Below are 19,040 nucleotides of genomic sequence, written 5' to 3' on the forward strand. Positions count from 1 at the left end.
TGTGTGTGAGGAGTACTGAGCATGCCTGACCAGAAGAGAAAACTGCCTAAAGGACCTATCCAATGGCAATAAGCAAAAAACAAGAGAGCATCCAGTCTATATTGGTAGGGCTGCCTTTCAAAAGCAAATGATTTCTGATAATTACTTGTATTTGCAAATATCTTTCATTTCACATAATGCATCAGGGTAGACCTATTTATTTTCGCAGTACAACCTCTTTAATCTTTGAGCTAGTGATCAGATTGTAAGCTGTAAACTATAGAGTGCTGTCTGTTTTTTTTTGTTTTTTTTTATTAACAAAATGTTTATTTTATTAATATCTACAGGGGGCTGGCACTGCCATTGGGGAGCTGCCTCCATACTTTATGGCCAGGGCAGCCCGTCTGTCAGGAGAAGAACCTGATGATGAGGAGTATGAGGAATTTGAGGAGATGTTGGAACATGCTCAGACAGCACAGGTGGGAATGGCAATTCTTTATCTAAATCCTAAATACTAACATTATTTCCTTCCTGAATGGGAGAATCATTCCTAAAGACAACAATGTGTTTACTTACTGTCACGATCACACCCTATTGGTCCAGCCAAGACATTAGAGAGAGTGTGATGGTGCAAGGGTTAAAGCCGCCAGACCTCTGGGTATCCACTACTAGTCCCAGCAAGTCCCCAAATTAACCCCTAGATAAACGTGTTTCCACCAGAGCTGCCTTCAGAAAGGGGAGCTCATATATTTAGAGATCAAAGACCAGAGCTGATTAATTAAACATTTAATCTGAAAAAAGGTATCACAGTGCTATGCATAAAAATAAACAAATGACATACAGGTATAAAAATATATAAAAGAGTTTAGCAAGGCAAGTTCAGAAAACAAAAGATGAAGTTCTTACAGCATGATGGTATCAGTCCATGAGAGCGAGAGTCCAGCTGTTCTTAGGATGGTCTTGTCAGCTTTGGGCACAGCCTTGAACAACCTGAGTCTAGCATTGTTAAATATTATATATCTGCCTTTTTGGGGGGAGACTCCATTCCCCTCTGACCCCACCAGGCCCCTTATCTGTTTGATTATATGATGGGACCAGAGTGCATGACTTCAAAAAAGCTGAGATGTAAACAAACAGCCAGACCCCCCCCCTATAAAATGCAATACACAAAAACACAGTCTGAATGACTTCTCACCCATGGCTTGGATGATACATCACACAGTTATAATTATAATACACATATAGGATTTTAATAATCAGGCCTTGGGCCTGACACTTACTTACCATGGTTGCTTTCTCTGTTAAAAATGTCTTGGGCCATGTGTCTTTTTACGAAGTTGAAAAATAAATGGGAACAGGTGGCCTTCCTCATAATCTTCACTGTTTTCCTCTTGCTATTATTGAAGGGAACCTTTCAACCTCTAAAGGTCTCCTATACAGCACAGTATCTGTACACTACAACTAGATGAATCCCCAAGCTTCTAATCCGGCTTTCAGGAAAATTGTGCCCCATTCCTCCAGAGAACAAGTTTTTTGTAAGAACATAAGACTAAAGGAAAACATGTCTTGTCACCCTCTAGGCTTTATTGAATAGATTATTGAATTTATTGAATAGATTTCTGATGACGCTCCTGGTAGAGCAAAATATGAAAAATGTCCAATTTGGTTAAAAAAGCTTTCATATACCAGTATAACTAAGGTAGACTGCAGCTATCAAACTTAACATGACAGGGGATTGTCCGATAAAACAGTATATCACTAGTCCCCCAATATAGGGATTGATAAATGCTGAGGTTTGTTTGAGTGTTTTTAATTGATGTTCCTGTGTAAATATTGGTCACTTTTCATTTGTCTATTTAATTGTACACATTGAAAGTTAAGTTTTACCAGGGAGGTTCTTTCTATAGGGGGGGGGGGGGGGGGGCGGGCTTTGTGGCCTGTTAGGCCAGTTGGTGTTGCTTTGACAGTTGATTATTCACACCTCCCCCAATTGGCGGTACGTTGGAGTTGGAGCTGTCTAATTGAAACAAAATTGTGACAAGGCCCGGACAGAATTTGTCATCACTGACATCCCCTTCATTGGCTTTCTTGGAAGGATGATAAGTGGCCACTATTGTGTCTGTACAATGCTCTAATAGGAAGTAGCAGTTTAAATAGTGTATTTGCTTTGGTAAGGAGATACTCCAGGAAAACATATATACACTCTTAATATGCCAAGTGCATGGCTGTAGTGTATGATTTCTATCTTTGCACTCAAAGCTTGTGTTGTTCCTTCAAATCAGTGGTCTCCAAACTGTGGGCCTCAAGCCGTTTCAAAACTACAACTTCAAACACCTAACCCCAGGACCATAGCCTGGGGTAAAGAACACCCCTCGAATATTCTACTGTTAAAATGTAACTTTTATTGCTGTCAGTTAAAACCCCAAAAACTAAAAAAAGACAGAGTGACTATACAGTGAGCTAGTGACACACAGGGTATGCTCCCTGTTCAAAAGTATGCGGCACTGCAGTTCACTGCACTTAATTGACTCTGTCTCAGTGTGACATTAAAATAATGACTGTTATGCCCTCCTCAACATGTTCCGCCATAATGAAGGCGTTTTCAAGAGGCATATGGTGGCAATGGCCACAAATAAAAGTTACATGTTAGGGTTAGGCTACGGCCCTGGTTTTAGGTGTTTGTATATTTAGAGCCCCTTACCTGCCCTTTTTGGGTAGTCGTTATTAAAAACTACAACTGCCCAGACAGCTATCATGGGAGTTGTAGTTTTGCAACATCTGGAGGCCCGCAGATTGGAGACCACACCTTTTAAATAACTGGATATTAGTATGGCCATGCATGTGTCATATGGATGAAGGTGAACTTTGAGGGTCTATTCACACGTACAGTATCCTGCACAGGATTTGTAACTGCAGATTAGAAGCTGTGCTGAGTCTCGTAGTTTACATTGAAATCTGCAGCAGAAAATCCTGGCATCAAATCTGTGCAGGGTCCTGTACGTGTGAACATACCCTGAGGGGGTTTTCCAGGATAAGAAAAACAAAGCCACTTTAAGGAACTTCACTTTTATGTGTTTGTGTGTTATTGCAGTTCAGTTCTCTTGAAGTAAATCGAGCCGAGTTTTAAAAACACACACAGCCTGATGACAGGTGTGGTGCTGTTTTTGGAAGAAATTAGTTTTGTTTTATCAATCCTGGATAACATGCCAGTGTATTCAGTGGATAAAATATGTGAGATGGCAATTGAGCTGTAAAGGTGCTTGGAACTTTTGGTTGGTATGCTTTTAACATGCACAGTCAATTTCTCAAGAATACAGCATTAAATCCCTGCCCATCCAAAAAAGCACTGGAGCATTGGCCACTTCAACTGTTGCATATATTAACATCTGTTTAAATGCTTCTGAGACTTTGGCTGTTCTGAAAGGAGCACCCGTGTTATGTCCCTGAATCCTGCCCTGACTTTTTTTTTTAATGGTTTTTGAAACATGTTTTTCTTACTCAGCCCTCGTTGAGTCAGCTTGTTCTACTCTAAGGAATTGTAGATCTTGTGCTGACTTTGTGGTGTGATCACATTAACTTTATCTCTATGGAATTATTCTGTCCGGCATTGTCTGTATATCCTTTTGTTTCTGTCCATTCTTCCTTTCCTTAGAATTTTGTATGTCCCTGCATTACGTATGTCAGCTATGAAATGACCAGGTCCTTCTAACTATCTCTGTGCCAACATGATTTTAATGGCTACATGTACGGGCCCTATGCCAGCTTTGTCTGCAGTATCCCTTTTGTTCTGTTTACTTCCAAAATAGATTACGTTATCATTATGACACACTGCTTTTGTCTGCATTTTACATTTAACCAGTGATTTTTGGAAAGGAGTAACAATGTTATAGAAACACATCCTGTCTGCTTCTAATGTTGTACTAAACTGACTAAAACAGTCATGATACTTTATTACAAGCCCACAATCCAGAATGATTGTTAAATGTCTGGACAGTGAAGAATGTACATCTGATGACCATCTGCTTTTTTATCATATTGGAAATTGGGGCATGTATGTGCGAGCTATAGGTAAAAGGAAGAATATATGTTTTCTAGAAGGGTGAGATATGTTACTTAAAGGGGTACTCTGGTGCTTAAACATCTTATCCCCTATCCAAAGGATAGGGGATAAGATGCCTGATCGCGGGAGTCCTGCCGCTGGGGACCCCCAGGATCATGCACGCGGCACCCCGTTTGTAATCAGTGATTGCCGGCGGCATGTGACGTCACGCCTCCACCCCGTGTGACGTCACACTCCGCCCCTCAATGCATGCGGAGTGTTACGCCCTCTCCCTTAGGCTTGCATTGAGAGGCAGAGCGTGACTTCACACGCCACCCGCCCTGCGGTCAACCATAGACAGACCCGGAGCGAACACGCTCCAGGCACTGATTACAAACGGGGTGCCGCGTGCATGATCCCGGGGGTCCCCAGCGGCAGGACTCCCGCGATCAGGCATCTTATCCCCTATCCTTTGGATAGGGGATAAGATGTTTAAGCACCAGAGTACCCCTTTAAGGATCATGGTATTGGGCATGGCATTCTGTCTTGCAGCCAATGCTTAAAGTATTTTGCCTTTAATATATTTTTTCAGACTGTAGATTTCTAGATTTGCAGTAAGGGATTATCCCTGTGACTTCTGTATACCAGCCTGTACATTGTAGGTTTTACTGTATATTGTACAGTTAGTACCAGACACAGCCAATAGATGGGGTGGTGTAGTGTAGTTTCCGACAAAAAGACATTTTTATTTTTTTTGCAACACGAACACCTTTAACTTAGGTGTTAAGGACATTTCAACAAACATTTGATGTTGTACACGTCAAAATTTTAGATCACACTGGGTCTCAGTCCAGAGACCCGATGTGGTCGTGCGTTTATAGCCGGCTAATGCGTGGCAGCACACTTCACTCAGCTGGCTAATTTGACTGATTTTATTATAGTCTTTGTGAACCAATCCGAGAGTGAAGCAAGCTGCTGCACCTTACCAAGTTATAAACTAACGTCTTCAGCGGGTCTCAGGATTGAGACCCAGTGTGATCTAAATCTAAACTTTTGGCATCTCTGGACAACATGTTGAACGTTTGTAGAAATGAGAGTAACACTTTTAATGGGTGCCTTTTATTCCTTTATTCCACTGCTCAGTTTTTTGCATTTTTCTTCATAGCTGGGGGTGTACTTTTATCTGCTTGTATACTGACAGTACTATAGACCATTAGGCTTCACGTCACAAAGTGAATGCCCACCCTTTTATATATACATGCTTGCTAGGACAGCATGTATATTCATCTCAGCACTGCAACGATGTGAGGGCGGAAGTGGTCCCCCAGCAGGCTTCAGTGATGTCATGCCTGCTGGGAAATGCCCATTTCTTCTGCTGGAAGATTTTCACTATGTGAGCAAGAATAAAGGTATAATACATAGCCTTTTAAAGCTCTGTTTTTTTTTTTCTAAGGGTGGGAGGGGTGTTAGGAGTAGTTAGGAAAAATAGTCCGAGTTAGTTTAAGAAAAGTTTATTTAGTGACAGGTACTCTTTAAACTTTTATCAGCAGTATTTTGCTGTAAGGCATTGTATTAGGGACTTCTGTATGCCAGACTATAAATATGTAAATATTGTACATTGATATTAAATGAGGCTGCACTACCAGATATAGCCTGGCTGCTGCAGTTTCTGGGAAAATAGCAGACCCTTTTTTTCCACTAATGTAATTTAAAAATAGAAAAACAGAAATGGCCGCACATCAACAACTTGTACAGTTTATCTAATTGCTTCTCAGCATAATAAAAAAAAAAAATTGCACTAACTCTTTTACACTAAAGGGTAACTGATTTTTCTTGCAAAAATGAAAGCTTGCCCTTTGCCTTATTGTGTAAGGATTAGTTGTGTTATGATCATGCTGGCAAATGCTGTCTAGCAGAAAAGATGGTAGTATAACAGCTCAGGAAACTCACACAGGCAGCTTGTAGATCGATAAGATAAGAAGAGGTATAATTGGGTAACTTTACATGAGTAAAGTAGTAATCCTATGGGAGAGACAGGAGAGCAGCAATCCTATGGCTGATGACAGAGGCAGGAGAGTGGCAATTCTATGGCTGTTGGAAGAGATAGTAGAGTAGTGGTCCTATGGCTGATGGCAGAGCCATGCCCTTACTTCCTGCAATCCGTCTTGGTATCTCTGTTACTAGAGAGACGGACTGAGCCAAATACTAGTTAAAAGCAACTTTAGTAGAAAAGAAAGAGACCTCTAGTAGCTGAAACTACATGTTTTTCAGTAGAAAAACAGCAAGATTTTGAGAGAAAATTGCTCTTTGGATACTATTGAATGAGTTGTATGGAAAAGTCAGTTACCATTTTAACATCTACACAGGTTTCAAGTCTATGTATTGAAGTACCCTATATTATATTATTACCAGCTTGCTAGATGTAGTAATGTAGGAGGCATACCCATCATTTCTTACAGCAATCTGATGAGTAGTTGTTATTTAGAATATTAATTTTTACACAGTTCAAATGTTTTGTCTCGGAAAAAATTTACGTAGAGTTTTTACACTGTGACCAAATGTTTGCGTATTTACTAGCTTCAGACCTGGAAAAAGTCCTCTTGTAGTTGGGAACTGTGTATTTCAGATGTTTTCAGTTAGATCTGGATCACGATTAATCACTGTGTGTTTGTTTGTTTATACTATAGCCCATTAATTTTTTAGCGTTTGGCAGGAGGCTAATGATATCTAGTGTTGACAAGTTGTGAAATTTGTTGTTTGTGTTTTTTCTTCCAAGCACTTAGCTAAAAACTCTAAAATCACTGTTGTGTGGGAAGGGTATAGTAGTAGTTTTCCTTTTTTGTGTGGACATTTTTGGCTGTTAGATGATATTTTACTTGTGATTGCAAAAACACATAGCTACATTGTAGGTGTAAGTGAAGCATTTTTCTACACTTTTTTTTTTTTTGTGTGCTGGTAATGTGTAGGATCACCAAATGTATTAAATGGTCACAGAGCATTTGATAAATTTTGTGCAGGTAAAAATATTCAGAAATTTCTCTCTTCACATACACAAAAAAGCTAAGCCAAGTCTGGGCTGGTGTAGTTTAGAGCCTTTTTTTCCCTTTTTGCACCTTTTCACAAAAAGGGGAGTTCATAAAACCCTTCCATATCATGTGTATTGCCAAAATCTGTGGATTACAACTCATAATCAGCAGAAATGTGTAAACCAAAAGGCGCAAATAAACCCTGCTTGTGCCTTTTTTTGCGCATTTTCTAGACACAAAAAACTGTCTTAAGACAATGATAAATGTAGCCCATAATGTTTTGAACAATATCAACCACCTTTTATTAAAAGGAAGACTTAATATTGTTGGGGTCACCTTTTCAGCAGTATAAAAAAATCAGAAAAAGACCATGCACAAACAAACTGTAGTTTATGGATACACACACTAATTTCATTGCTTCTATTAGAAAACACCATACTATGGGAACTCTGCCAGCTGATGTACATATTTTGGGTATTGGACACACAGGGGGGGGCATTTATCATTGTAGGTGTAATGTGTAGGAGAACCAGATTTATTAAATGGTTCCAAAGCATTAAAGGACAACTGCAGCGGAATTACACTTATCCCCTATCCACGGGGATATCCACGGGGGGGGGGGGCGGGGGGGAGGCACGAATGACGTTGCGGCCGGCACGCCCCCTGCACAGGAGAGCCACGGCCCCGTACAGGAGATCGCCGGGGGCCCCAGCGTTCGGACAGCCCGCGATCAAACACTTTTTCCCTATCTTGAGGATAGGGGATAAGCGTTTGTACTGCTGCAGATGTCCTTTAAATACATTTGGTGCAGGTCACATTTTCTGAAATTTCTCTCTTCACATACACCAAAAAGCTAAGTCATGTCTAGTTTAGAGACTTTTCAGTGGCTTTGCTCCTTTTTTGCGCCTTTTCACAAAAAGGTGCAGTTGATAAGACCCTTCCATATCATGTGTATTGCCAAAATCAGTGGATTGCAATTCAAAATCAGCAGAAATGTGTAAACCAAAATCCGCAAATAAACCCTGATTTCGCTTTTTTTTGCGCCTTTTCTAGACACAAAAACAGAGTCACAGTGTATTGTACGGAAAATGAGTCAGCATGAGTTGGCTGTCCGGGCAAGCTGGGAGTTATAGTTTTGCAACATCTAAAGGTCCACAGGTTGAAGACCACTGGCCTGCATAATGTGGGGGAACACTGCCTGCCTAATGTGGGGGAACACTGCCAGCCTAATGTAGGGGAACACCGCCAGCCTAATGTGGGGGAACACTGCCTGTGCCTAATGTGGGGGAACACTGCCTGTGCCTAATGTGGGGGAACACTGCCTGTCTAATGTTGGGGAACTCTGCCTAATGTGGGGGAACACTGCCTGCCTAATGTGGGCGAACACTGCGCCTAATGTGGGGGAACACTGCCTGCGCCTAATGTGTGGGGGAACACTGCCTGCGCCTAATGTGTTTTAATGGTTTTGTTCTTTAATCGTTTTGTTCATTTTGTGCTCCTATGTATAAAAATATACTTAAATATATACCTCCTATGTTTTCAATTTGAAAAAATCATATTTTATTTTTCCAATTAAGAGGGGTTCGGTGAATGCGCATATGAAACTGGTGGGGTTCAGTACCTCCAACAAGGTTAAAGGACAGCTGCAGCGCAATATACACTTATCCCCTATCTACAAGATAGGGGATAAGTGTTTGATCGCGGGAGGTCCGACCACTAGGACCCTCCCGAGATCTCCCTAACGGGGCGCCGCCATTAGCGCTCATAGTGAGCACTAAGGCGCGTAGCGTCGACCTAGAGGTCGACGGTGACGCCCCGTCTCCTCCCCGTCCCCATACAGTTCTATGGGGGAGCCGGGGAGGCACGAACACTGCCTCCCCGCCTCTCCCATAGAGATGCATGTAGGAGGCGTGCCGGCCGCAACGTCATGCTGCGGCTGGCACGCCCCCTGCTCGGGAGAGCCACGGCACAGCCGCGGCCCCTTACAGGAGATCGTGGGGGGTCCCAGCGGTCGGACCCCCCACGATCAAACACTTATCCCCTATCTTGTAGATAGGGGATAAGTGTATATTGCGCTACAGTTGTCCTTTAAGAACCACTGTTATAGGTGGTCAAAATAGGGCAATTTCAAACATACTAATTTTGTTAAAATAGTTTGAGATTTTTTTTTAAAGCCATACAATTATAGATAAGCATATATCGTGGGTATCATTTTAATCGTATTGACCCACAGAATAAAGAAAACATGTCATTTTTACCATAAAGTGTACACCGTGCAAACAAAACCTTCCAAATTTTTCAAAATTGCGGTTTTCTTTTCAACTTTCCCACATAAATAATAATTTTTGGGTGGCGCCGTACTTTTTATGGTAAATAAGTGATGTCATTACAAAGTAAAATTGTTCACGCAAAAAACAAGCCCTCATATGGGTCTGTGGATGGAAATATAAAAGAGTTATGACTTTTAGAAAAATGAACATGCAAACATAAAATTGGCCTGGTCCTTAAGGCCAAAATGGGCCCGGCCCTTAAGGGGTTAAAGGAGTAGTGCAGTGAAAAATAACTTAGCCCCTATAAGCAGCCTTCTGACCCCCGCAGGAAGCCGACACACACCCTCCATGTATTTCTATGGGGTACATGGAGGGGCCTAGTCAGCCACCACGCCGTGCGGGGGTCGGCACACCCCCTTCCAGCAGACTGCCGGGGCCCCGTTCAGGAGATCGCGAGGGGTCCCAGCGGTTGGAACCCCCCGTGGTCTATAACTTATCCCCTATCCTTTGGGGATTTTTCACTGCACTACTCCTTAAGTGTACAATCACACACTTGTAACGTGCAGGGGGGTTACCCACTGCAGGAAATGGGCTGCGAGTTACGCTACCAGTTACTTCGCTGGCAATCTGCATATCTGCCACCCATTGAAAGGAATTGTAGCAGTGGGTAACCTGATGCTAGTCACGTGGGTGTGACACATACCCTAAAGGGTCTGAATACACATATTAGTTTTTCCTTTTTTAATAAATTAGCAAAGATTACTTAAATTCTGTTTTCATCCTTTGTCATTTTGGACTATTGAGAGCAGAATGATGGAAAACTGTGACATTTTTTTGTTTGTTTGCAAAAAAGTAAAAGGGTCTGAAATTTTTTTGCATGCACTGTATTTATATGCCCCCAGCATCATATACATGCAGCATGAAGGGCCCCCATTGGGTCAGAGACATTTCGGTGGCACATGGGGAAATCTACACAATAATATATGTATATTAAGTTGGCAAATAAAAAAAATAAAAAATTGTCTGAAAATGAGAACTTTGTGGAAAATGATGTAAGGCAGCCACACCTCAGGACTTACTACGCACTTTGTCATGGTTCTCCTGGAAAATGCTAACAAAGAAAGAGCACATGATGAATAATCTCACTATACATTATGCAAAGCTGCCTTGTATTAGAAGAAAAGTAGCTTGGAATAAAGTGTGCACAGTGAATCACTCAGTAAGTAAACATACTTTCTCTTAAAGAAAAATGATAGATTAAAGTCCTGTTCCTTTCCTAAAGTAATTCTAAAACATTATGTACAAAAACGTATTATCTCTCTATGAAGAAAAGGTCGTATATGAAAATTGCTTTCCACAAAAAACAATAGTTTGTTTATTTAGAAGGCCGCTAATGTTTTATTAAACAATATAATAATGGATAAGTTTAGATCTATATAATATACCATTGGGAAAATAATTTTATGTTTTGGTTTTGCTAATCTATATGTGATATGATTGTTCACATTAGTACGTCAGGCCCGTTGTTTAAGTTATTAGAATTGTACAGACACATGAAAGTTTAGTCCTACTTCATTGTCTGCTTTCCCCTCACCCCAGTTCCCTGCAACGGTTAATCCTCGTCTACTATAGTTCCTCTTGTGACCCTGTTTGCCAAATTAAATTGTAATGATTGTAATGACTAAGAGGCCATGCACTCCCTGGGTGTCAGTTGCTGTCAGGACCTGTTTTTGACTCTGCTCAACCTATTCTGGTTATGGTTTGTCTGGCCCATCACATGACTTCTCTGAAAATTCCCCCTCCTCTCCATTTCCAGTAAACTGTTTGAACAGGAGTGACTCAGAATGAAACCATCTTTCCTTGTAACCACAGAGCATGTTAAAGAATTTGTCAACGTGGACTCTAGAGGGCTTAAACTTAAGTGAGCTGGAGCTGTAGTGCCTTACTCCGTGTTAGGAGTTCCATCTTCTGATGTGTAATTAGACAAGAGATGTGTGTCTGCGAGTCCGACTCCCTGTATGCCAGCTGGCTGCACAGCTCATAAGTACACATCCCTCGAGTGTTTCCAATGGTTGCTTGTAGGCAGCTCATCTTTCCCACCGTTTATTTTACTGTTCGAACATATTGAGCCAAACAGCAGAAACCCTGCATCATCACCACACCCAAGTGCAGCTTTTTGGGAACTATATCTCTGCTTACTGCTTCCACCAATCATAGCTCCAGAATGAGAGCTAACCATTACGTCAAGATTTCTCGACACAATAAGTTTCTCTCACGTCGCTTAGTTATTGTATTTTCTATGAAAATAGGATTCTGAAAGCTTGTTACTGGTGTACACAAAGGGGGTGTAGTGTGGGTGTTTCAGCTTTTAAACTCTTTTATCATGTTTTATCACAGGGCAATTTGTATTTTCTTTATGTTTTATATTGCCATATGATATGCTTAGCATAGAAGAAGGTTTAGTGCACAGCTTGAGAATATATACCCTGCAGTATTATCCAGCTGTGTTTTTGTTTTTTCTTACTAGTGATTTTTTTTATTTTACAAATAAATAACTATTAATTATGATGTAAATAAAATATTGTTTTTACATGTAAGTCAATGTGTTATGGGGCATTATTTTTCCACTAGAAGTGTTGTGGAAGTGCTTCCCTGCAGGGAATAATTCACTTTTAATTGTGATCACAGTGAGGTTACTAGGTCATTCATTCCATTGCTGGTCACCAAGGCTGTATTTGCCACGAGGCACCCATGGGCCAATGCCTTAGGAGAGCAGTATTGATAAAAGATCATAAATACCTTTTGTATTTTTGTAGGTTCTGCCATGCTGCTTTGGCATGGAGAAAAAATTATCTCTTAGGCTAAGTTTCCACTTGGTTTTTTTTCTGGCAGTTTTTGGAATACTGCCACTGCAGTTTTTGAGCCAAAGCCAGAAGTGTATTCAAAAGGAATAGGACACATAAAGGAAGGACTTATACTCCTCCTCCCTTAGGCTGCTTTCACACTACAAAATCCTCAGTTTTTAATCATCTGTAGGAAGATCCGTGTGAAAATGAGATGAAAACGGCAGTAACAAAATTCTATACGTCCGTTAGAAAATCCCATTATAGTCCATGTGATTTTCTAATATCCGTATGAATCCATTATAGTCCGTTATTGTTCATGAACTATTTCTTCCGTAACTATCTTCCGTAACAAACTAACGTCCGTTATCAATAACGGACTATAACTGATTCATACAGATATTAGAAAATCCCATAGACTAGAATGGGATTTTCTAACAGACGTATAGAATTTTTTTACTGCCGTTTTCAGCTCATTTTCACACGGATCTTCCTACGGATGTTTAAAAACGGAGGATTTTGTAGTGTGAAAGAAGCCTTATGGATCCACTTCTGGCTCAAAAACTGCAGTGGCAGTATTCCAAAAACTGCCAGAAAAAACCCAAGTGGAAACTTGGCCTAAGGGTGAATTCAAATGGGTCAGATCTGCTGCTAAATTTACCTGCAGATTTTCTGATGCTTGCTCATGATGTTGTGGATTTGTGATTGATGTTACCACTTTCTATGCATAGGGATCAGATCCACTGTGAATCTGCCATAAAGTCTGCAAGTCACTCATCTGCATAAAAAATTTCTGACGCTTCTGGAATCACTGTAATGGGGTGTATCCTATCAGAATGCCTAGGGATGCACAAGCTGTAAATGCAGCTCTGCCGAAGAATGAAAGACTCCTGTTTATCCTTGTTTATTAAAATTTAACTTGTTTGATTTCTTCACATGGGATTAATGTCAATTCAAAGGATTTCTTGAGGTCCTTTTCATGTACCGACTGTCACAAATATGATGTCTATGTCACAATAGAATCTAGAATCTATAGCTACACATAATCTACACATAAGCTAAACAATTAATATTTTTAGATTGTTACCGTTAGTTGTCGAAACTTTGGGCAACAAACATTCAAATCCTCCCCTATATACGTCAAAAGTTTCTTCTTCTATTTTCCAACCTGTATTAACATGGCAGAGTTGGTTACTATAAGTTATTGCTTTACTATTTTCATACACTAATTTTCATATGTGGCTAAATATTATTATGCTGAAAAGTGTTTCTAACAGGTCTTTGTTTCATAATTAAATCACATCCAGGTAGATCATTTTTGGACTTGTTTTCGTTCATTTGACATCACAGTTATTAATGCATTCGTTTAAGTCATCTGTTATTGCCTGTATGAAGGACATGTTCGTATGTGGGTGTTAAAGAGGTTTTCAAACTTATCTAAGTATAGGGGATAAGTGTCAGAATGCTGGGGGGGGGGGCTGACTGTGATCTCCCATACGGGGCCCTGGCTCTCCTTCAAAATGGCACATGTCGACCACTGCACAAAGTGGCGGTCAATACGCCCCCTCAATGCAGCTCTATAGGATTGCCGGAGATTACTCAGTGCAGCGCTTCAGCTCTCCCATAGAGCTGCATCGAAGATGGTGTCAGCTGCCACTTCATGCAGTGGTCGACTCTCCCCATCTAGGAGGAGAGCCAGGGCCCGTACGGGAGATCACAGGGAGTCCCAGCAGTCTCACTCCCCCTGATCTGACACTTATCCTGTATCCTTAGAATAGGGGATAAGTATTTGTATCCCAGAATACTCCTTTTAAGTTCATTCCACTACTGGAACCTTGTAGGGGTCTTCATGGCTGCCATGAGTTTCCTCCTGTTGCAGTAAAATGACAGTACATTGAAAGACATTAGTGGTGATCATATAGTCAAGGCACACAATGTTCAACCCCTTGAGTAAGCAGACAATCTTAATATTTCCCCTTTTTTCCTTCTTGTCTTCTGGTCCAAATAATTTTTATTGGTTTTCATACAATATATATTACATACATATATAAGGTTCGTATAGTAATTATACATTATAGAGCAAATCAAAGCAATTTTTACATTTTATAGCAGTAAAAGAAGAGAAAGGAAATGTTAGCTTATGTCTATCTGCTAATCAAGTCATTCAAATATATGTTATTAATTTTAATAAATGTGAAAGTGCTATTTTGTTGCAGCTGTTCTATATAATTTGTAGACTTAAATGTACTACGTTGCTGAATTTTGTAAAGGTGCCCTCTTCATTGTTTTCATGGTTTAGAAAGTATAAAGAAAAATGTCATTCAAAATGTGAAAAATCTAAATATGACTAGATAAAAATAAAAACGATGCATGAACTATATAGAACCATTTACAAATCTAAAATTAAGAGTATATAACTTATTGGTTCACCTGTATGGGCTTTTATTCATCCACTTTTCCCCTTTGATTGTCCTCGTCGACTCCTCAGTCCGACATTTGAAAATATTGCATTAAATACACAGTTTGTGACACATGCTTCGAAGTGTTGTGCATAAAATAGAGTTGACATGTTGACATTCACCCAAAATACAATATGTTCATACTTTTATAGAATTATTCTCGAAGTGTTGTGTAGCAATACCAGATTATGTGAAAAACAGTAGAGCAGGGCTTCTTAGAATGTTCATGTTTCCTATTTTCTATGGAAGTGTATTAGCCAGGACTCCCAGAGTTTCAGAATCTTGTCTCCTTTGTTAGGCTGCAACGCATAGGTTTGTTTGTATATGTACTTTTGTGGTACCATGTTTACAATTCCATAGTCTTGCTATGATTGTACGTGTAGCTATTCCTATGTGACATATAGGATTTCTGAATTTTACATTTAGTTTCTTAACTCCTATATTCAATAGGATTAATTCAGGTGTTATAGTGTCACCTTTACCTGTAATAATGTGTACCAATGTTTTAAGGTCACTTAGAAACTTGCTCTTTTTCGGGCACTTACAAAATATGTTCAATAATAAACCTGTATGGCCTCAGTCTCTACAGCATTTATCAGAAAAATTCTCATAAAATTTGTGTAGGTTAAACGGAATAAAATACCATTTGGCCACTGTTTTGTAGTATTGTCCCTGTTGGGCAGTATCCTCATTGCAATGTTCATATAGAAGTTTCAAACAATATTTAATCTCTGAGCCATGTTGGGCATTTAAAATGTCTGACAGGAATTGGGGGATAGAAGCTTTCCCATAGGGGTATTTAGACCAATGTTTACTTATCGCTTGGTAAGGGCATTTGTCTTTTCCTGTTAGGTTATATGCTGTTTTTAGGTGTTCAAACTTCATCAGCTGCCAATTAACAATCAGTTTTGCTAGCGTGTTGTACCCTTCTTGTCTAAGGGCCATACCCTTTTAAAATTTTTTATCTGTATAACTTATAGCGCTTCTAATGGCTGATCATCCGTTGCACAACTGCCAGGATCAGATCAGCCAAGATGACGAACGGAGGTCCCTTCGCCTGCCTCCACAGATCTACTGGGGTTGTCTTTTCTGGTTGGTCTTCTAGCAGATGAGAGAAGATCGTCAATTATGCTGATCAGTGCTATCTTATGCATAGCACTAAGCAGTGTTAGCAATCTAACGATTGCTATAAATAGCTCCCTATGGGGACAGTGCTATCTTATGCATAGCACTAAGCAGTGTTAGCAATCTAACGATTGCTATAAATATCCCTATGGGGACATAAAAACTGTAAAAAAAAAAAAAAAAAAATGTTTTTAAAATAAAAAAAAGCCCCTCTCCAATAAAAAATGTATTCTCCCCTTTTTACCCCAAAATATGTAAAAAAAAAATAATAATAATTAATAAACATATTAATAAACAAAATTATTTTTGGAGAGAGAATTTGGCTGGAATTGAAGGCCATGTACATTTACAAAGCCCCCATGCTGACAGAACAGTGCGGGTGCAGTGTAGTGCAGGTGACACTGATGACAACGGTACTTACCTTGTCCCATTTCGTGTTGGGGTTCTCTGGCAATCCTCTTCGATATCTTCAGCTCCAGGCCTGACTTGATGCATGGGTGGAGCTTAGTGACATCACCACTGGTGTTTGCTAGCAGCGGGACCCAGCAGAGAACAGCCCGGAGCTGAAGATACCGAAAAGGATTGTCAGAGAACCACAGCACGGAACCAGACAAGATAAGTACTGTTGTCGTCAATGTCATCTGCACTACCTGTCTGTACCGACAGGTAAGTGCAGGTGACACTGATGACAGATTTCCATTAAAGTAGTACAATCATAGAAAAATATGTAAACATGGGTATCATCTTGCAAAAAACAAGTCCTCATAGGGGTCTGTAAATGGAAATATTTAAGAGTTATGGCTGTTTGAAGGTGAGGAGGAAAAGACGAAAATGCAAAAATAAAATTGGTTGTGCCCTTCAAAGGGGTACTCCACTGGCCAGAGTTCGGAACATTTAGTTCCGAACGCTGTGTACACGCTGCGAGGGTCGGCCACCTCCCATAGACTTGTATTGAGGGGGCGTGGCCTGATGGCACAAGAGGCCTTGGCCGACCCCCACAGCGCACACACATTGTTCAGAACTAAATGTTCCTAACACTGGCCTGTGGAGTACCCCTTTAAGGGATTTAGAGTGTAGGTTTTTTTTTAAAATCTTTTATATCGCCCAATTCTGACCTTAATACCTTTTCGGTTGCTTTTTTATGAATTGTTTTCCTTATATAATGATGTGACCAAAAATCTGGCATGTGTTTTTTGTTTAGTCTGCTCCCCACCGTGCTGAATCAGTAAAATTGTATTTTGATAGTTTGGACATTATTACATAGAAGTTTTGGTCATTAATCTGGATCTCAAACTAATTGAAAAGTTTGGAATGGTGGTAATTCTAAGGGACATTGTAATCACTATAATGCTGCCATCAAGTCATCAGGGCAGTCCCCAGTGCGTTCTCCCTGCCTAGCTGAACTGGATCTCTCACTCTGTTTGTGTATAGGGAGAGCTTTATCAATCAAGGATAGTGACGCGGGGAACACATTTTTCTTAATGATTCCAGAAAAGGAAAAATTACCTTTTTTGGGGGGGATTTTATTTTATTTTTTTAAACAAAGCCGTAATGTTTAACACAAAAGGGGTACTTCAGTGTTTAACAATGTATCCCCTAGACACAGGTTAGGTGAAAAGTTTCTGATTGTGGCAGGTCAGTCCTCTGAGATTCCCCGGCATTCTCCAGAATGGGACCACAAATTTCCCAGCTGCATGGAGCCGCTCTCCTTGCATTATCTATGGGAGCATCGGGATACACTTGTACAGCTCTCACATATCTTCAACGATCCCAAGGTTATATCCACAGATATTAAGTTTAGGGGGTATTACACTGTACAGGGCACCTAAGAGGCTTGTCACCTCTCTTGAATGTCCCCAATAAAGCCTTCTATGCTGAAATTACAAGAAGAAAATGAGACATGCAACACACAGATGGGTTGTCTAGTTGACATTATTGTTTCCCTTTTTAAAGATTGTAAGGCCTTGTGCACCCTGAGTATTTTGACATGGATTCTGTGTTGAAATCCACATGAAAATTGAATTTCATAGGGAGTCTTTAGTTTACACTTTATTTTATGGCTATGACAGATCTACATTAAGAATTAATGTGCTAATTATTGGTGTGGATTTTCAAAGTCCAATTAGCTTCACTGGAAGAAAAAAAAAAAAACACCATGTGTGCATGGGCTGTGTTAAAGAATTTGCCTCAAAATCTGTGTCAAAAATGCATTGTTTTTTTTTTTTATTTTTTTTATTTTTTTTTATAAATTCACACCTAAAATCCTCAAATTTCCAAGGGGCTATTATACAGACATGATTTTTAAAAAATTTTTTTTAAAAAAATGGTATGCACTTAACCTCTAAACGACCACGGAGGTATATTTATGTCCGTGGCTGTCTCCCGTTATGTGAAGCACGCTCAGGAGCAGAGCATGCTTTGTACCTGCTGAGAGCAACCAGGACCCGTGGCTAATACCGGACATTGGGCTGATGTCCGGTATTAATCCTTTAGACGCCGCGATCAACGTTTATTGTGGCGTCTAAACCGGTAACGAATAGCTGAGAGGACAGCGGGAGGCGCAATTACCTTGCTCCTCGCTGTCCGATTGGTGTTTGATTTCTCTAAGCCTGAGATCCATAGCATTGTTCAGTGTATGCTATGAAAGGATTGCATGTAATAGTCCCCTATGGGGGCAAAAAAAAAAGTGTGAAAAAAAAAAAGGGAATAAATGTGATTTAACCCCTTCCTGAATAAAAGTTTGAATCACCTCCCCTTACATAATATATGTAAACAAAAATAAAAATGAACATATGTGGTATCGCATCTTGCATAAATGTCCAAACTATAAAAATGTAATGTTAATTAAACTGCATGGTCAATGGTGTACACGTAAAAAAAATTCCAAAGTCCAAAATTGCTTATTTTTGGTCACTTTTTATACTCTAAAAAATTTTTTTACAAAAAGCGATCAAACAGTCCTATCAAAAGCAATTATGACACTGATAAAAACTACAGCTCAGGGCACAAAAAATGAGCCCCGTATACGGAAAAATAAGAAAAGTTATAAGGGTCAGAAGATGACAATTTTAAACATACTAATTTTGGTGCATGTAGTTATTTTTTTTAAGTAGTAAAATAAAATAAAATAAAAATATAAATTGGGTAAAATGATTGATGCCATTACAAAGTACAATTGATGGCGCAAAAAACAAGCCCTCATATGGGCCTGTAGGTGCAAAAATGAAAAGTGTTCTGGGGTGGAAAATACAAAAGTGCAAAAATGAAAACCCTGTGGTTCTTAAGGGGTTAAATACTGT

General features: G+C 39.9%; 1 protein-coding gene across 1 annotated transcript in view; it reads left to right on the top strand.

Annotated features, from left to right (window-relative positions):
* The window catches only part of VMP1 (vacuole membrane protein 1), a 131,565-nt gene that overhangs the window by 66,220 nt on the left and 46,305 nt on the right, over positions 1–19,040 (top strand). Inside the window, exon 8 of the mRNA XM_056556667.1 lies at positions 327–458. Within this exon, the coding sequence (XP_056412642.1) occupies positions 327–458 (132 nt within the window). The remainder of the gene's footprint in view (positions 1–326; positions 459–19,040) is intronic.

The sequence above is a fragment of the Hyla sarda genome, chromosome 2 (genome assembly GCF_029499605.1).
Source record: "Hyla sarda isolate aHylSar1 chromosome 2, aHylSar1.hap1, whole genome shotgun sequence".
Lineage (NCBI taxonomy): Eukaryota > Metazoa > Chordata > Amphibia > Anura > Hylidae > Hyla > Hyla sarda.